Source organism: Dipteris shenzhenensis, chromosome 18, assembly GCF_047967505.1.
Source record: "Dipteris shenzhenensis isolate YYH24624 ecotype China chromosome 18, Dip_SZ_1.0, whole genome shotgun sequence".
Taxonomy (NCBI): Eukaryota; Viridiplantae; Streptophyta; class Polypodiopsida; order Gleicheniales; family Dipteridaceae; genus Dipteris; species Dipteris shenzhenensis.
The window spans coordinates 4,288,444-4,302,922 of NC_141613.1; the positions used below are offsets into that span (position 1 = coordinate 4,288,444).

The window sequence follows — 14,479 nt, forward strand, 5'->3', positions numbered from 1 at the left end:
CCATGCTTGTTCTGTTTGTGGATTGGGTTTGAAATCGCTTGCACGATACTCCAAACATATGAGGAAAAATGTTTATGAAGGTCATGCTCGATACCTTCTATCTCGTGCGTGGAGGTCAGCTTGATCCACCACCACCATATTTGAAGGCAAGTGACTAGATTCAAGCTTGGAGGGCAAATGGAGAGGAACCTCCTAATGGTATGAAGAGGCTATCTATCTTTCACGAGCTTCCTTATTGGGGTCAGTTACAAATCAATCATCTCTTGGATCCCATGCATATCTTCAAGAATGTGGGGGCTACTATTTGGGCACACTCAGTTGGCTCCAAAGACCCGAGAGAAGTGTGAGAAGACTTGCATGCTATGAATAGGATGTCTCGTTTGTGGCCCCAAGTGCATGTTTCAGGAAAAGTTATCCTCCCGAAAGCAACATGGATCCTCTCTACGAGACAGGAGGCAGTGGTTAAGGTGGATATTGCCTCTTTTCAAACACCCACAGGTACATGCATTGCTTAAAAGGAGCATTTTCAAAGGACAATAAGCTTAGTGGGCTCAAGTCTCATGATTGGCATAAGGTCTTATAGGTATTCTAAGCTGTAGGATTAGTGTACTGATAATCGTGATGCGTTAGTGTAATTATGATTATGTTATATTGTTGACATGACTTCTTTGTTGCTTTGATAGCTCATCCTCAATTACAATAAAAGGGTTCTTACAAGAAGATGTTAGAAATGCTATATTCAAGATCATTGGTATTGTGAGGTATGCTTACTATCAAATTGCATTGATTGCATTTTCTTCAATTTAAGCTGAATAATCTATACATTGATTATGAATATATCTTACATGGGCATGTGAAATAGGTGGATATCTCAAAAAGAGATCTCCATATTGAGCATCAAGAAGGCTAGGGTGGAATCCATCAAAGCCATATGCTTGCTTGAGAAGCACTTTCCCTCGAGCATTATGACAACTCAAGTGCACTTCCCTGTACACATAGTTGATGAGGTAACCATTGCAGGTACCGTTCATAGTCAGTGGATGTTTTTTCTTGAGCGGTTTATGAAAACTTTGAAGGGATTTGTAAGTTAAAGAGCAAGACCAGAAGCAAGCATGGCAAAGGGATGGCTTGTGCAAGAGTCATTAGTATATATCACAGAGTTTCTTGCATCCATGGATCCCGATATGCTGCAGGCTTGGCATAACAATGATGATGATCGCATCGTTGGCGAGGTTTCCCAAGTAAAAGGGATTAAAAGAAAGATGAGCGAGGAGGAAATGGAGAAATTCAATAAGTTTTGTATCCTCAATAGCAAGGAGATACAAAAGTGGATTGAGAGATATGAAGCGGCCAAAGCAAAAAGAATAAATGCAAGGACGAGATTCAAAGTAAGGTATAGGCGATCACAACCATATCCACGAGATCTCGCCCTTCTCCCCACTCACATGTCACTTGATTGGCTACAACTGGCTCTACATAAAGCCAAACGTGATGGAGAGACAATAAATGAGCACGAGTGAGAGTTATCATTTGGATGTATGATGCATGTAAGTTTCTTACCTCTTGAAGTAATTATTTGTGGCAATATACGCTATAAAATAGATGCATCTTCATTGTTTTAATGATGCTCATTTATAGTACAAAAAGTACAGTGCATGATGGTCATATGGACGACATTTTCGCATGGAATGTGTCGATTCAAAGAGAGTCACGTATGATTGTGGAGTCATGGCTAACTTCACACAAGATATCCGAGCAAGTGCTTCGGATACCAATCTTCTCTCCTCACAGTTGGATTATTGTGGAACCATACACGAAATCTATGAAGTTGACTTCAGACAATTTCGTATTTTCATTCTTGATGTAAAATGGTTTAGAACTATTTACAACGGTCCCCATGCGATAGTGAGAAAAGACAGTAGCAGTTTCTTTGCAATAGTCTCCACCAAACTTTGGACTGATGAAAGTGATACTTTTGTTCTTCCCGAGCACTTGAGCAGGTGCATACTAATAATTTAATCAATCAAAGCTTTCGTTTTTAAAGATCCGTTGATACATGTACTTAACCATAATTTCATATATATAATTGATGGCATTTGGCACCCATCTTCAATATAGGTGGTTTGTCATCCGGATCATTCTGATCCAAGATGGTGGTACGTGATCCAAGTTGCACCACGAAGTAAGCAGATTTTTGAAGATAGAGATGTGGATATGGAGATGCCACTACCAATGCCGGATCCAATTGATCCAGATGGATCTAGGATGTCGCTATATAACGACTATTACCAATCTGATAAGGGTTGCTATATAGCGACTTTAGGCAAACATCGCTGTATAGAGACGTTTTCCTAAAGTTGCTATATAGCGACCCTTAACAAAGCCCGCCTCTAATATCGACGATTAGTGCCCGGTGCACACTAAACATCGGTACTTAAGTATCGCAATAGGGTTTGTGTGTAGTAGTGGTTATGAGAAGTTTAAAATCCATATCCATAATAGACTTGCAAGGTTACAGTCTGAGTTGGATAACTTGACTCAGCAAAAACATCAGTGGGAAAAGGAGAGGGTTTCTTTGATAAAGCACAAGGATGGGGTGCAACGACAAGCTCAGTTAGCAAGACATCAAACCTAGCAGTTAATCCAGGATATGGAAGGGATATATAACCAATTGGAGAGCAAAATTGGACAGCTACAGAATCTCTTAACTGCACGAAGTGGGATGGTGGAAGAAGTTAGATCATGGTTGAATACTGTTAGCACCATTGTAGTGGAACGATTGAATATTGTTACAGAGGAAATTTCTATTTTAAAATCTAAATGTTTGTTGTTGATAGAGAGAGTTCAAGCTTTGACTAGAGTGGAGGAGCTAATTAAAAGTATGATGGATGGGGATACCTTAGATGTTGAGGGTCATTTTGTGGGTGCATTGGAGTTTGAAGAGATAGGCAACCAATTGAAATCTTACATGAGAACGATGTGGGTCAATATGAGAGACAAAATTTTCCAAGTCATTGCATTTCCCTTCCAGGACTATTGCCAGAGAAAAGAATCTATCAGAGTTACAATGTTGCAAGGGCAAATTGAAGCAATACAGAAAGAACTATATCATGCACAAATGTGCAAATCTCTTTCCATTTCTAAAGTGTTGAGGTCTCCTATCAGAGAGGTTGAGGAGATAGAAGTTACATTTTTAGGTTTACCTCATAAGGCTGCAAGCACATTAGAAGGGAGGTATATAGATGCTGAGAAATTAGCAATAGAGGCTTTGATTCAACATGCTAGCCAAAGTGTTGATGTCCCTGATGAGCCATTAAAGAGTGAAGTTGTGAATATTTACCAAGCAATGTTGTATAAGATTGACCAGTAGACATGTATTGGGAGATTTTGGCTAGGACTGCAGCTTGGCATATTTGGAGAGCCAGGTGTACAGAGGCGATGGAGGGTATCCAAGTTCGCCCTTCCCAGACTATGGCCAATATTTGGACTGACACAGTACACACTCTGATGGCCATTTGGGTGAGCATGCTGGGATCCTCTAGAGCAGCCACTGCCATGAGAGTTACTTTTTTCAGAGTTTGGAGGGGATCTCCTTTCTTCTCTGAGTTTCCTTTAGGGTTGAGATGGCATTTTCAACCTCCGCCCTGGTTCTTTATTAGCTCACTTTGAGCTATTTTTTCCTCATGCATTGCATGATGTACTCCCGCATTTGAGCTTACTCTCGTGGTTTTCATTCATACTTAATAAAGTAATTTTCTTGAAAAAAAAAGATTGTAGATCAGATTTGTGAGTCCGTTTCTATGATACCTAAAGCTATCACTGCACTGGTTCCATCTTCTAATTTTGATACTAATCTTAAAATTGTTTCACCTTTTTTGAAGTATATTGATTCTGGTTCCATTCTTGAGCATGAGTTATTGTCTTCCCAGAGCTTACATGCTTCATTGACATATCTAGATGATGTTTCCAAGCCAGTAACACAGGCTGACACGGCTACGGATACACACCCTTGAGTATCATCTCTACAACTCTTGTGTTTTTCAACACAATATTTCTCTAATAGTACTTTCCATCCTTCAGTTTAGTTTTTGTTTTTACTTTTGTACTCAGCAGCTACATAGGAATAAAGACTAGTATTTGAACTTTCTTTGGGGAACTAGTAGATAGCTATGTATAGGAGTAGTTTGAACCTTGGTACTACACCAAGCTCGTCACTCTATTAACCGCATGGTCTTGAATTGATGTGATGATTGCATCACAACTTTAGATCATAAGCAGATTGATGCAATGGCCTCGGCCTTCAACGAGCACAATAGTTGCCGAATTGAAGCATTATCATTTTTCATTCTATGGACCACACAATTATTGATGGACCATACACATTTGCAAGAGAATATGATTTGGTAAGTTCATTCTTACTTTGCTTATCATCTTTATTGTGCGATAGATGTTATTGCAATAGCTTTGGATATGTTATAATCTTTTATTTAGTAATTTCCTTTGAGGTGATATTGATTACTTCTCCTTAGTGGAGAAGCCTAGACTAGTTTTGCATTGTTCTAGAAGAAATGTAAATAAGTGCTTGTGATATGGAGCTTAAATAGAAACTCCATTATCAACCCATAGCAAAAAAAACTATATTAGGAAATTTGGGAATTCCCAAAACGTTTAAGATTTGGCCACATGGTCAAATCTTAGTGTCTTGTGCTAAAAGTGAATCTACTCTATACACTATAAGAGTTAGCCACATGGTCAAATATTAGGCCCTTATTTGTAAGTGGGACTTGGGAGATTCCCAAATTATCTAATATAGTGTTAAAATTTGATCAATAAGTGTTTGGACCTTCTCATAGTTCAAGCTGATTGGGTTTATGATTTTTTTATCAGAGCAACGACAACCATACTTTGTGCTCTTTAAAAGAATAGTCACAATGTGGTAGTCAAGAAAGATCTCTTGGAAGCATGATTTATCTTGCAAAGGGTATGCACATGCCAATCAAATGTTACGAGCAAAGTTTAGCTAAAATATCAATAAAGTGCAAATGGCATTTTCCTTCAAGGATGAAAAGCCTAAGTTGGTAGAGTTGGAAGAGCAAATAGATCCTAAAGAGGTCGATCCCTCAGTTGGGGAGAAATAGGATATAGAGAAGGACAAAGAGCGTGCTGATGTTGAGCAGATTCTAGTTGATTTTTAAGACTGTGCTACTTTAGGAGATATATTGATAAAATATCTCTACATATATTTGATTAATATGAGTTCTCCTTCTTCTTTTCATGTGTTATTACTTCTCCTTTCTCTTTTTTATGTGTCATTACAATCAAGTTTTTTAAAATACTAGGTCAAATATAATTATTTAACTTTGTTCTTAATAATTTCAAAATATATCATTAATAAACCAATTAGAAAGCTTTAATTTCAATTAACTTTTAAAAATACTAATTTAAAAAATATTTATGTTTATCCAATGATATCTTTATCCTCTCATATCATCTTTCTTATCATTTCTCATAAATTAATAGTTATAGAAGTAGGAGGTTCCCTTTTAAAAAGTGTAACATGATTTGATTCCTTGAGGTTTAGAACTAATAGTTATAGATGTAGTTGATTGAAGGGTTTCAATTATATAATGTGTAAAGTATGTCTTTTCATATATGGGAATGTCCTCTTCCAAGAACACTATACATCCAGCTCAGCAATACGAAAAGAGAAGGCAAAAACTATGCATTTCTCGCCTACATATGTATGCTTATAGATATGGAATCTTTGATAAGATCAAATTTGGATTCCTCTGCATCAGGTCATCCTCAAGATCAAATGTTCAAGACATTCTTCAAGAACCGCATTTAAAAAACAAAACATTCTCCAAGAAGCTTAGAAGAAATGATGCATTCAATTTGGTAAAGATAATGGATCCTATGATGAATCTTATACTCCACGGCCTAACATTTATCACTTGAAAGAGACTTATGATTTCAAGAGATGTATTCAAGGTGGAGAAGGTGAGGAATCTTGTATCAAGGAAATGAATGACTTGAGATTTCACCATCAATTTCTCATAAAGAAAAAAGCAAACCAAAGAACATATCTATATGGTAAGCAATATACATCTTCTCTTGTTTGGGTGCCCATGGATGGCTTAGAATTTTTGTCTTTATTCTAGTCCATGAAATTCATGCTTCACGTCAAGAACCTCTAGTGATTGATAGTGAGGTGCAGGAAGCACAAGCTCAAAGGAGGGATGTTGACTAGTAAAGATGCATGTATGAGTAGAGAAGTCTAGATGAGAAGGTAAAAACATAATCTAGAAGTGGAGACAAGGGAGTGTGCCAGAATACTTTCTTTGAAAACCAAGCCCCCATCCTTGATCGAGATTCAAGATAAGGAGTACTACTTTGTGTGCAATCCTTTTGTATGGCCAACATTTTCTCATCCTTAAAGACAACTTGTAGAGGCTTAAGAGTATATCGCTTGAGGTAGAAGCTTTAATCAACTTACTTGCAAAAGAGATGTACCCATGATGCATGGTGATATCACCAAATACAAGAAGAGCTCACTAAAACGTGGGTAGACTCCATACAAGATTTGAAGGTTGGATCCATGATTGCAAATTTTTCTCAAGAGCACCCTCTCAAACATCCATTTTGGATCAAAAAAGTAGTAGAAATTCAAAAGATATGCAAGGGTGAATGACTTCCATTGTGCAATGGTTTAGGATGACACATGCTGATCCAATTGAAAGATAAATATGTTTCCAAGTTAGTTAAATGTACAAAATCAAGTTTTGGAATCATGGATACAAGCACTTTACCCAATTGGGCCTCTTTGTGTCCTTGGTTGAAAGGAGGTGCTTTCTTCAACAATAGCTTCTTTTAACTCTTGCATGTCCCATAAGGGTGTTGTCACACATGAATGCCAATTTGCAAAATAGATCATGTTGGAGCAAAGAACAAGCAACTTTTGGAAAAGGAGTTTGTCCTTCATCCACTCAGGACTTTAGAAGCACCTTCACTTCCTATTGCAAGATAAGTGCAAATGGGAGCCTACTAGTGGGATTCTTGCTTTAGTGTACCTGCAATATTCTCTAGTGGCTATGATATCAACCTTGCCTCTACCCCGAATATTCTTGAGGAGTATGCTTTGTGGAGAGAGAGTTACTTGTACATTCTGACTTTGGATGCATCAAATTGCTGCCTCCAAGTTCCAACTGCCATTGGGATTAGTCTTCCATGGGAACATGGCTTGCCATGTAAGGACCAGTGCACACGTTGCTTAAGTGTACCTGCAATATTCTCTAGTGGCTATGATATCAACCTTGCCTCTACCCCGAATATTCTTGAGGAGTATGCTGTGCGGAGAGAGAGTTACTTGTACATTCTGACTTTGGATGCATCAGATTGCTGCCTCCAAGTTCCAACTGCCATTGGGAATAGTCTTCCATGGGAACATGGCTTGCCATGTAAGGACCAGTGCACACATTGCTTTAGTGTACTTGCAATGTGCTCTAGTGGCTATGATATCAACCTTGCCTCTACCCCGAATATTCTTGAGGAGTATGCTTTGTGGAGAGAGAGTTACTTGTACATTCTGACTTTGGATGCATCAGATTGCTCCCTCCAAGTTCCAACTGCCATTGGGATTAGTCTTCAATGGGAACATGGTTTGCCATGTAAGGGCCAGTGCACACGTTGTGCATTATGCACAGCTAGTAATGGTTTGCATGGAAATCAAGGCGAAATGGTGGTGTATAAATGCGCAAATGAGCGTGTGAATTTGGAGGGTTCCAAAATAAGCACCAGTGTGCGACTATTCATTCAACCAACCAGATTCCTACATAATGGTTCAAAACTTTGTAGGTCCACACTGCAAATTGGCCGAGAACCCTACACACCTACACGAATATTGAAGAGCCAATCTCAATGCCAACTAAGGCTTGGGAGAGGCTCTATAAATCCCTACCTGCTTTAATTATCTTCTCTCTGGCTCTTTGGAATACAAAGCAGGAACAAAAAGCACATTTCACAAGGTGCGCACTATTACGAGCTTGTGGAGTGGCCCTAAGCCAAGGTAAAAACGCAATTTGGAAATGGAGCAGTTGAGGTTGCAGCATGCAGCTTTTGGGGGTGAAGTGGGTGCGAGGGGGGGGGAGGACACGGGTGGTTATTTAGTGGTAGTATGGAAGGGCGATTCGGAATCAGGAATCCAGAGAATAATGGACGCGGCAGGCGAGGTCAGAGGCGGCAGCAGAGATGGGGAATCCAGAACTGGCAACCCAGGTAGGCTTCGTGGAAAGAGCGGACTCACAAAGAGCAGGGAAAAAGCCAAGAGGAGGGAGGATTCCCAAGGGAACCGGACGCCGGGACTCCTTTCCGTGGCGCTCAACGGACGAGGTCCCGCTCTGAGAGCTGACACGAGAGCACTGACGTGGATGACGTAGCGGGGTCCTTAGATAATTTTTCACTGTGCGCTACAGATAGACGGCCTCTTCTTCTTCTTCATCTCCTCCTTCACGAGTCTGTCCATTTTCCTCCAGACTCCAGCTGCTGTTGCTCCTTTGTCGCCCAATATGTTCTTCCTCCTCTTCTTCGCCTCTCTCTTGGCACCACCTCCCCTCACCGGTTAGCTCTCTTACCGTTTATCCAATGCACCATTGCCTTGCCTTCTTTCATTTAGGGTGGCGGTAGGACTTTATCTTGCACCTTCCTCACATATAACGTAGCCGCTTTTCTGTCACACCTTCCCCCCCCCCCCCAAAACTTCCGTCGAGTCCTGTCCATCCTTGTTGCTGCTCTTGCTTCTCATACATATCCCTCTTTCGGTTTCACTAACTACATTATTGCCTCTGCAATGCAGCTGCTGCATCCGTAGGTGTCAACTACGGCCGGGTGGCAAACAATCTACCGTCTCCGCAAGACGTCGTCCAGCTGATCAAAGAGCAAGGCATTCTGAAAGTGAAGCTCTATGACACCGATCCTTCGGTTCTGTCTGCCTTCGCCGGATCAGGAGTGGAGCTTATCGTGGCCTTGCCTAACGAACAGCTTCGAGCAATTGCTTCCAGTCGCTCTGTAGCTCGCAAATGGGTGGAATTCAACGTCGCCCGCCATCTCCCTGCAACGGCAATCACCGCCATCGCCGTGGGCAACGAGGTTTTGTCCAACAACGTCAAGCAACTGGCTTCCTTCTTGCTCCCTGCAATGCAGAACGTCCATGCTGCCCTCGTTGACCTTCGCCTAGATCGCCAGATTAAGGTATCGAGTCCCCACTCCCTCGCCATCCTCTCCTCTTCCTATCCACCTTCCGCTGGTGCCTTCAACAGCTCCATCGCCACCTCCATCATGCGCCCCATGCTCGACTTCCTCTCTCAAACAGGCTCCTTCGTCATGATTAACGCTTACCCTTTCTTTGCTTACGAGTCCCAGCCCGGCGTCGTTCCCTTGGATTATGCCCTCTTCAGGAGCGCCTCCGGCATTGTCGACTCCTCGACGGGGCTGCACTATTCAAACCTCTTCGACGCTCAGGTGGACTCCTTCTTCGCAGCTATGGCTGCACTCGGGCACCGCGCCATGAATGTAGTAATAACAGAGACCGGGTGGCCTTCGAAGGGAGATAATAATGAGGTCGGGGCAGGACTCGAAAATGCAGCTACCTACGTTTCCAATCTTGTGAAGCACATCGCCTCAAACGTCGGTACTCCACTCAGACCAGGAGCGTCGATCGACACATACATCTTTGCGCTGTTCAACGAGGATATGAAGAGCGGTCCGACATCGGAGCGCAACTACGGCCTATTCTACCCAAACAAACGGAGCGTGTATGGAGTAACCCTTACTTCCACTCTCTCGCCTTCTACATCTGTTCCCAGCCACCCTACGCCTCGCATCAAACGTCCGCGCCACCATAGAAAGCATCGCACCGGCAACGTGCCTGACGTTGTGGGAACTTGGTGTGTAGCCAATCTGTCTGCGAGCCCTGCAGCCTTGCAAGCTGCGCTAGATTATGCCTGCGGACCCGGCAAGGCGGATTGCTCTGTCCTTCAACCAGGCCAAACATGTTTCACTCCCAACACTCTGATCTCGCATTCTTCTTACGCATTCAACAGCTACTATCAGCTGAACCACCACGCAGCAGGAGCGTGCGTCTTCGGAGGTGCAGCATATTTGACTGGAAAAGATCCAAGTAAGAAAATGTGTATGCTGTATTTATGTTCCTTCAGCTTTGAACTATGCAGAGCCGCGATAGGCATTGCGTTTTCCGCCAGTTCCCTTGCGTGGACAGTCATTTTGTTTAGCTTTTAGTTTTCCCATCCACTCTCTCTTCTTCGTTCTAGTGTCTCATTCATTCATGTCTTGTCGTGGCTACCGCAGGTAACAATGGATGCAAGTACCCCGGGAGCTTTTGATGCGTGTGAAATCTCAGCTCCCTTCCGAATATTTTACTAACACTTTTTGATGCCCTGTTTTCGTTCACTCATCATCTCATGTGACCACCCTATGTTAGTTTTCTCTGTCGCCAGTAATTTGTAAACACCTATTGTAAGATGCTTTGTCGCATCCCGCTGCGATGAAAGTTCGAATTAAAGGGCATATAATGTTTGAACACTGAAACAGTTGTGGATTATGGAATGCTTATGCCGCATTTATGCGTAAGCATTGAATTAGTACGTTCGTACAGTTCCAATGTGAGACATAAAAGTAGTGCATGACAAGACGGTTCGCGGCGATGTCGTGGGCCCGAGCTCCTACTTTCTCGTCCAAGTCGTCCCCGCAGTAAAGTGTTGGTGGCACGGGTGTGGGCACTACGGTAGCACTGCCAGGCACCTCCGAAACCTATTTGCCTTCTTTTAAAACAGGATCTTAAACGCCGTGCCCCTGTAGTGTGTACTTTTACTACACCAATGTGAAGAAAACGATCACATCTCCCTCAGTGGTGACAGAAGTTACTGGTAACTGACCTTCTTATAAGCTATAGCTGATTCAAGGAATCACTGGCTGTGATTTGTTCCAGGAATCACAGGCAGTGATTTGTTCCAGGAATCGTAGGCAGTTCTTTGTTCCACACGTGTGAATGGAACAAGGTGGGGATCCCACTAAGGCCCTGCCTTTTGCTATGTCATTATAAGTCTAAGTGTAATGCTATGTCATTATAAGTCTAAGTGTAAAGTCGCTTGCGGGTGTTGAGACATGTGGTGCCATAGGATACTAAGAGGAATTATGTGATTGGTAGAGTAGATTGAGTCAATGGATTGATGACATGGGTAATGAAAAGGATGATGTTGATCTTGTTCTTACCTGTTTAAGAAAACATCTCTAATGGAACGATATTGCTTGTCTTTCAGCTTCTATCTTATCATGTTGTTTCCTTTTGAGCCTTGCTAGGATTTTTGGCCCTACTAGATGAGTGAAAGAGACTAGAGAAAAGAGGTGAAAGGGTGTGTGTGTGTGTGTGTGTGGTGGTGGATGGACCATTAAATAAAAGTGGGATGGGGCATTAAATAAAAGTGGAAAAGTAGCTATTTTGGCAAGAGTGGTGTTATACAGGAGACTAAGAGAGCCTCCATTGAGTGCACGCATCCCACCTTGTGGAAATAGGACCCTAGTAGTTGCCCCTATTTGTTTGTCAGTGATTGCATAGGAACCTACCTAATCACTCTAAATCTGCGCTTGGGGCCAGCCATTCTGCCCTTTGACACTGATCGTGCGCTACGTATGATTGACATGTTAAATTACAAATCTATTATTGGCCCTGCAAGGGTCCTTAGTGATGGATATGTTACTTTTTTTGCTAATGATGCTCATCCGAGTTCTTTCAATTCATTTGGTCAACTTGACTAGGTTTAGTGGTTGTTAAGGCTTTCTATTCTGCTCCTAATGTGTTGTTAGGGTCAAGTTTTTGTCCTCTTGTGGAGGTTTTAAATGCATTTGTCTTTAATGGGTATTTCTCTCTAGAGAGTACGGGATGGGAACCCCCCTTCAATTCATGCAGGAATAATTATGGAGGTGGCGGTGCAATACTAAGCGCTTGGGTGTGAGATGTAGTCCAACCAAAATCCATGGACTCATTTCACCACCCGTCTCAACATCATTTTCACCTAAATGTTTGCAGCTTTTCTTCACCGTCTGCTCAACATTTTGCCTTCTACAGGTTGTTCTCACCACTCACTCGCTCATCCATCGTTGTTACTTTTGTAGAGGCCACAGTGCGAAGTGAAACTCTGTTGCGAGTATGGACTCCCCACAGCCACCTATGCTTAGACGAACATCGTACTGCTTGAGTGTGGAGACAGGCCCTAGGAACACTAAACTGCCGCCAATACACTAGGCAGACTACTTCTCATCTCATTTCATTCCGAATATGCCAACTTAATGCCTCTAGGCTCTTATGTAATATGTAACTAGTAGTAAAACCGGTGCATTGCTTCTATATTATATCGACAGCGTGATTGGTTCATCAAATAATATAAATAGAGAACTATTTATGTATGTGTAGTGCGTGTAGAATCTGCAATTGTACGATTGTACATGTGCTCGCATGAATATGTGTAGGTCCATGTGTGCATACACACTTATGTATGTGTTTGTGTCTGTGTGCTAGCCTTCGTCATGGTTGAGTCTGCCCTTCACCTCTGGAGTGCTAATAGAAACTCGGTACGAAGACTTTGTATAAATGGATGCTCAAGTATGTGTGTGTGTGTGGATTTGTATGTGTTAGAACCTATGGTCTACACCCACTGTTGGGTGTTGATGACATCAGTTGGGATGTCATAGCAGCTAGTCCCTAGTCTGCATGATGGAGTTTATGGTTTTCAACCTTATGAGTGACTATCATGAGATTGAAACTGCACTACATTGTGCGTTTAGAGGATGAGTTTGGACATGTTCCTAGATTCATCTAGGTATATGCTTTTGCCATATTAGCGGACATGCAAACTTCACCTTGTGAAAATTTTCGTCCATGTTGCGACCTGCTAGTTTTGTGATAATTCTTTCTATCTTAAGTAGTGCGTTGCCCTATTAGCTAGATTTAGATTCTTGTCTGGGAGAGATAAAAATGAAATCATTTAGTCTTCACAAGCAGTTGTAGCATGAATGAAGAGATTTTGGACTACCTTTTGATCAGCCTTCTCCTATATTGCTAGCCTTCATCATGGCTAAGTCTACCCTTCACATCTGGAGTGCCGACAGAAACTCAGTACGAAGACTTTGTATAAATGGATTCTCAAGTATACGTGGGTGGGTGGATTTGTAAGTAACACTATTGCAGATGAAGTGAGAACATTGCATACCTTCTCAAAAAAAAGTTCTTTTCATAATCCTAGGATTATTGGCCACTTTTTAAAAGTATTTTATTTTCTCATAGGTCCATCTCCAAAAACAATCGATTCTACAAAAAGGCCACAAATTTATGCAATGCAACTTTTTTAGATGAACTATATACATATACTTAGGCTTCAAACTTGACTACCCATGAATATCATCTTTAATACACATGCTAGATTATGAATTTTATTTTAAAGGCTCCAAGAAATATTTTAAATCCACAAAGTCACCCTAAGATTTCATCATGAATGATGGCATAGAAATGTAATTCAGATAAAATGAATATAAAAGATATTATTATTTATATTAAAATCAGTTTGCAAAATTTATAGTTACATTTGAGGTGGCCAAAAATTTACAAGTAATGCCCATTTTTCAAAAATTTAAAGAACCAAAAATATCATCCCTTTTGACACTTCTATGAGGGTGTGTCAATTTGGAGGTCCACATGAACAATTGCATCGTCGAAAATTGTTCAAAACAACGAGAAATAGGCCACACGTTAGCAACATTAGTACGAGGGTAGCCAGGATGGAAAGTAGGATGATCAACATGCTTATCTGATGAGTGTACGTCTGAAGAAAATCGATTTCTAAACACCCAAGCATTAAAACTGTGCAACATTTGGTTAGGTATATCGCAACAATTAAAATACACCTTTGAAAGTTCTATTTTATAAAAATGAACACAAAAACAATAGTCATTTGCATATACAAAATATCACATGCTAACTTGTATACTTCATCGCATGGTATCCAAAATCCATTACCAAAATTGATATATGCCACTACAAAATATGTAATCTTTGCAACCGAGGATCTGTAGAAAATGTTGCTTCGATGTCAAGAACGCTGTACAATTGCTTGGCATGAGGAGCATTACAAGTTGTACATGCACTCCTGACCTTTAACGTATTTGCCAAGCATACCAGGTGAAACCGATGGTGGCATGAGAGTGCATAGTATCCAGTCGTCGTATCAAATCGATCTTTGCGTATTGGACATAAAGGCCCATCATCCACAAAGGTGATACATGTCGAAAGGGTGGACGGTTTTCGGCAGCCAGGCCCACAAAATTAGAATCCAAGTTACGAACACGGCCTCCATCTTCAACGTGTTGGAGTGCATCTTATGCATCTCGTGCTTGCTAAGAATACGTAGTGGAG

The 14,479-nt window shown here is 41.3% G+C and overlaps 1 protein-coding gene across 1 annotated transcript; it reads left to right on the top strand.

The window, feature by feature from the left end:
• The first annotated feature begins 8,509 nt into the window (after positions 1-8,509).
• On the top strand, positions 8,510-11,122 carry LOC147890720 (glucan endo-1,3-beta-glucosidase 3-like). The gene is made up of 3 exons (XM_087389561.1): positions 8,510-8,616; positions 8,852-10,174; positions 10,363-11,122. The coding sequence occupies exons 1-3, from the start codon at positions 8,565-8,567 to the stop codon at positions 10,395-10,397; spliced, it is 1,410 nt and encodes a 469-aa protein (XP_087245687.1). The 5' UTR covers positions 8,510-8,564; the 3' UTR covers positions 10,398-11,122.
• Positions 11,123-14,479: the final 3,357 nt, after the last annotated feature.

Excerpts from the sequence above, each read along its gene's own strand:
- LOC147890720 (XM_087389561.1), top strand. The coding sequence starts at position 8,565 with ATGTTCTTCCTCCTCTTCTTCGCCTCTCTCTTGGCACCACCTCCCCTC. Across the intron at positions 8,617-8,851 it reads GGCACCACCTCCCCTCACCG|CTGCTGCATCCGTAGGTGTC; the intron begins GTTAGCTCTCTT and ends TCTGCAATGCAG. Across the intron at positions 10,175-10,362 it reads TTTGACTGGAAAAGATCCAA|GTAACAATGGATGCAAGTAC; the intron begins GTAAGAAAATGT and ends TGGCTACCGCAG.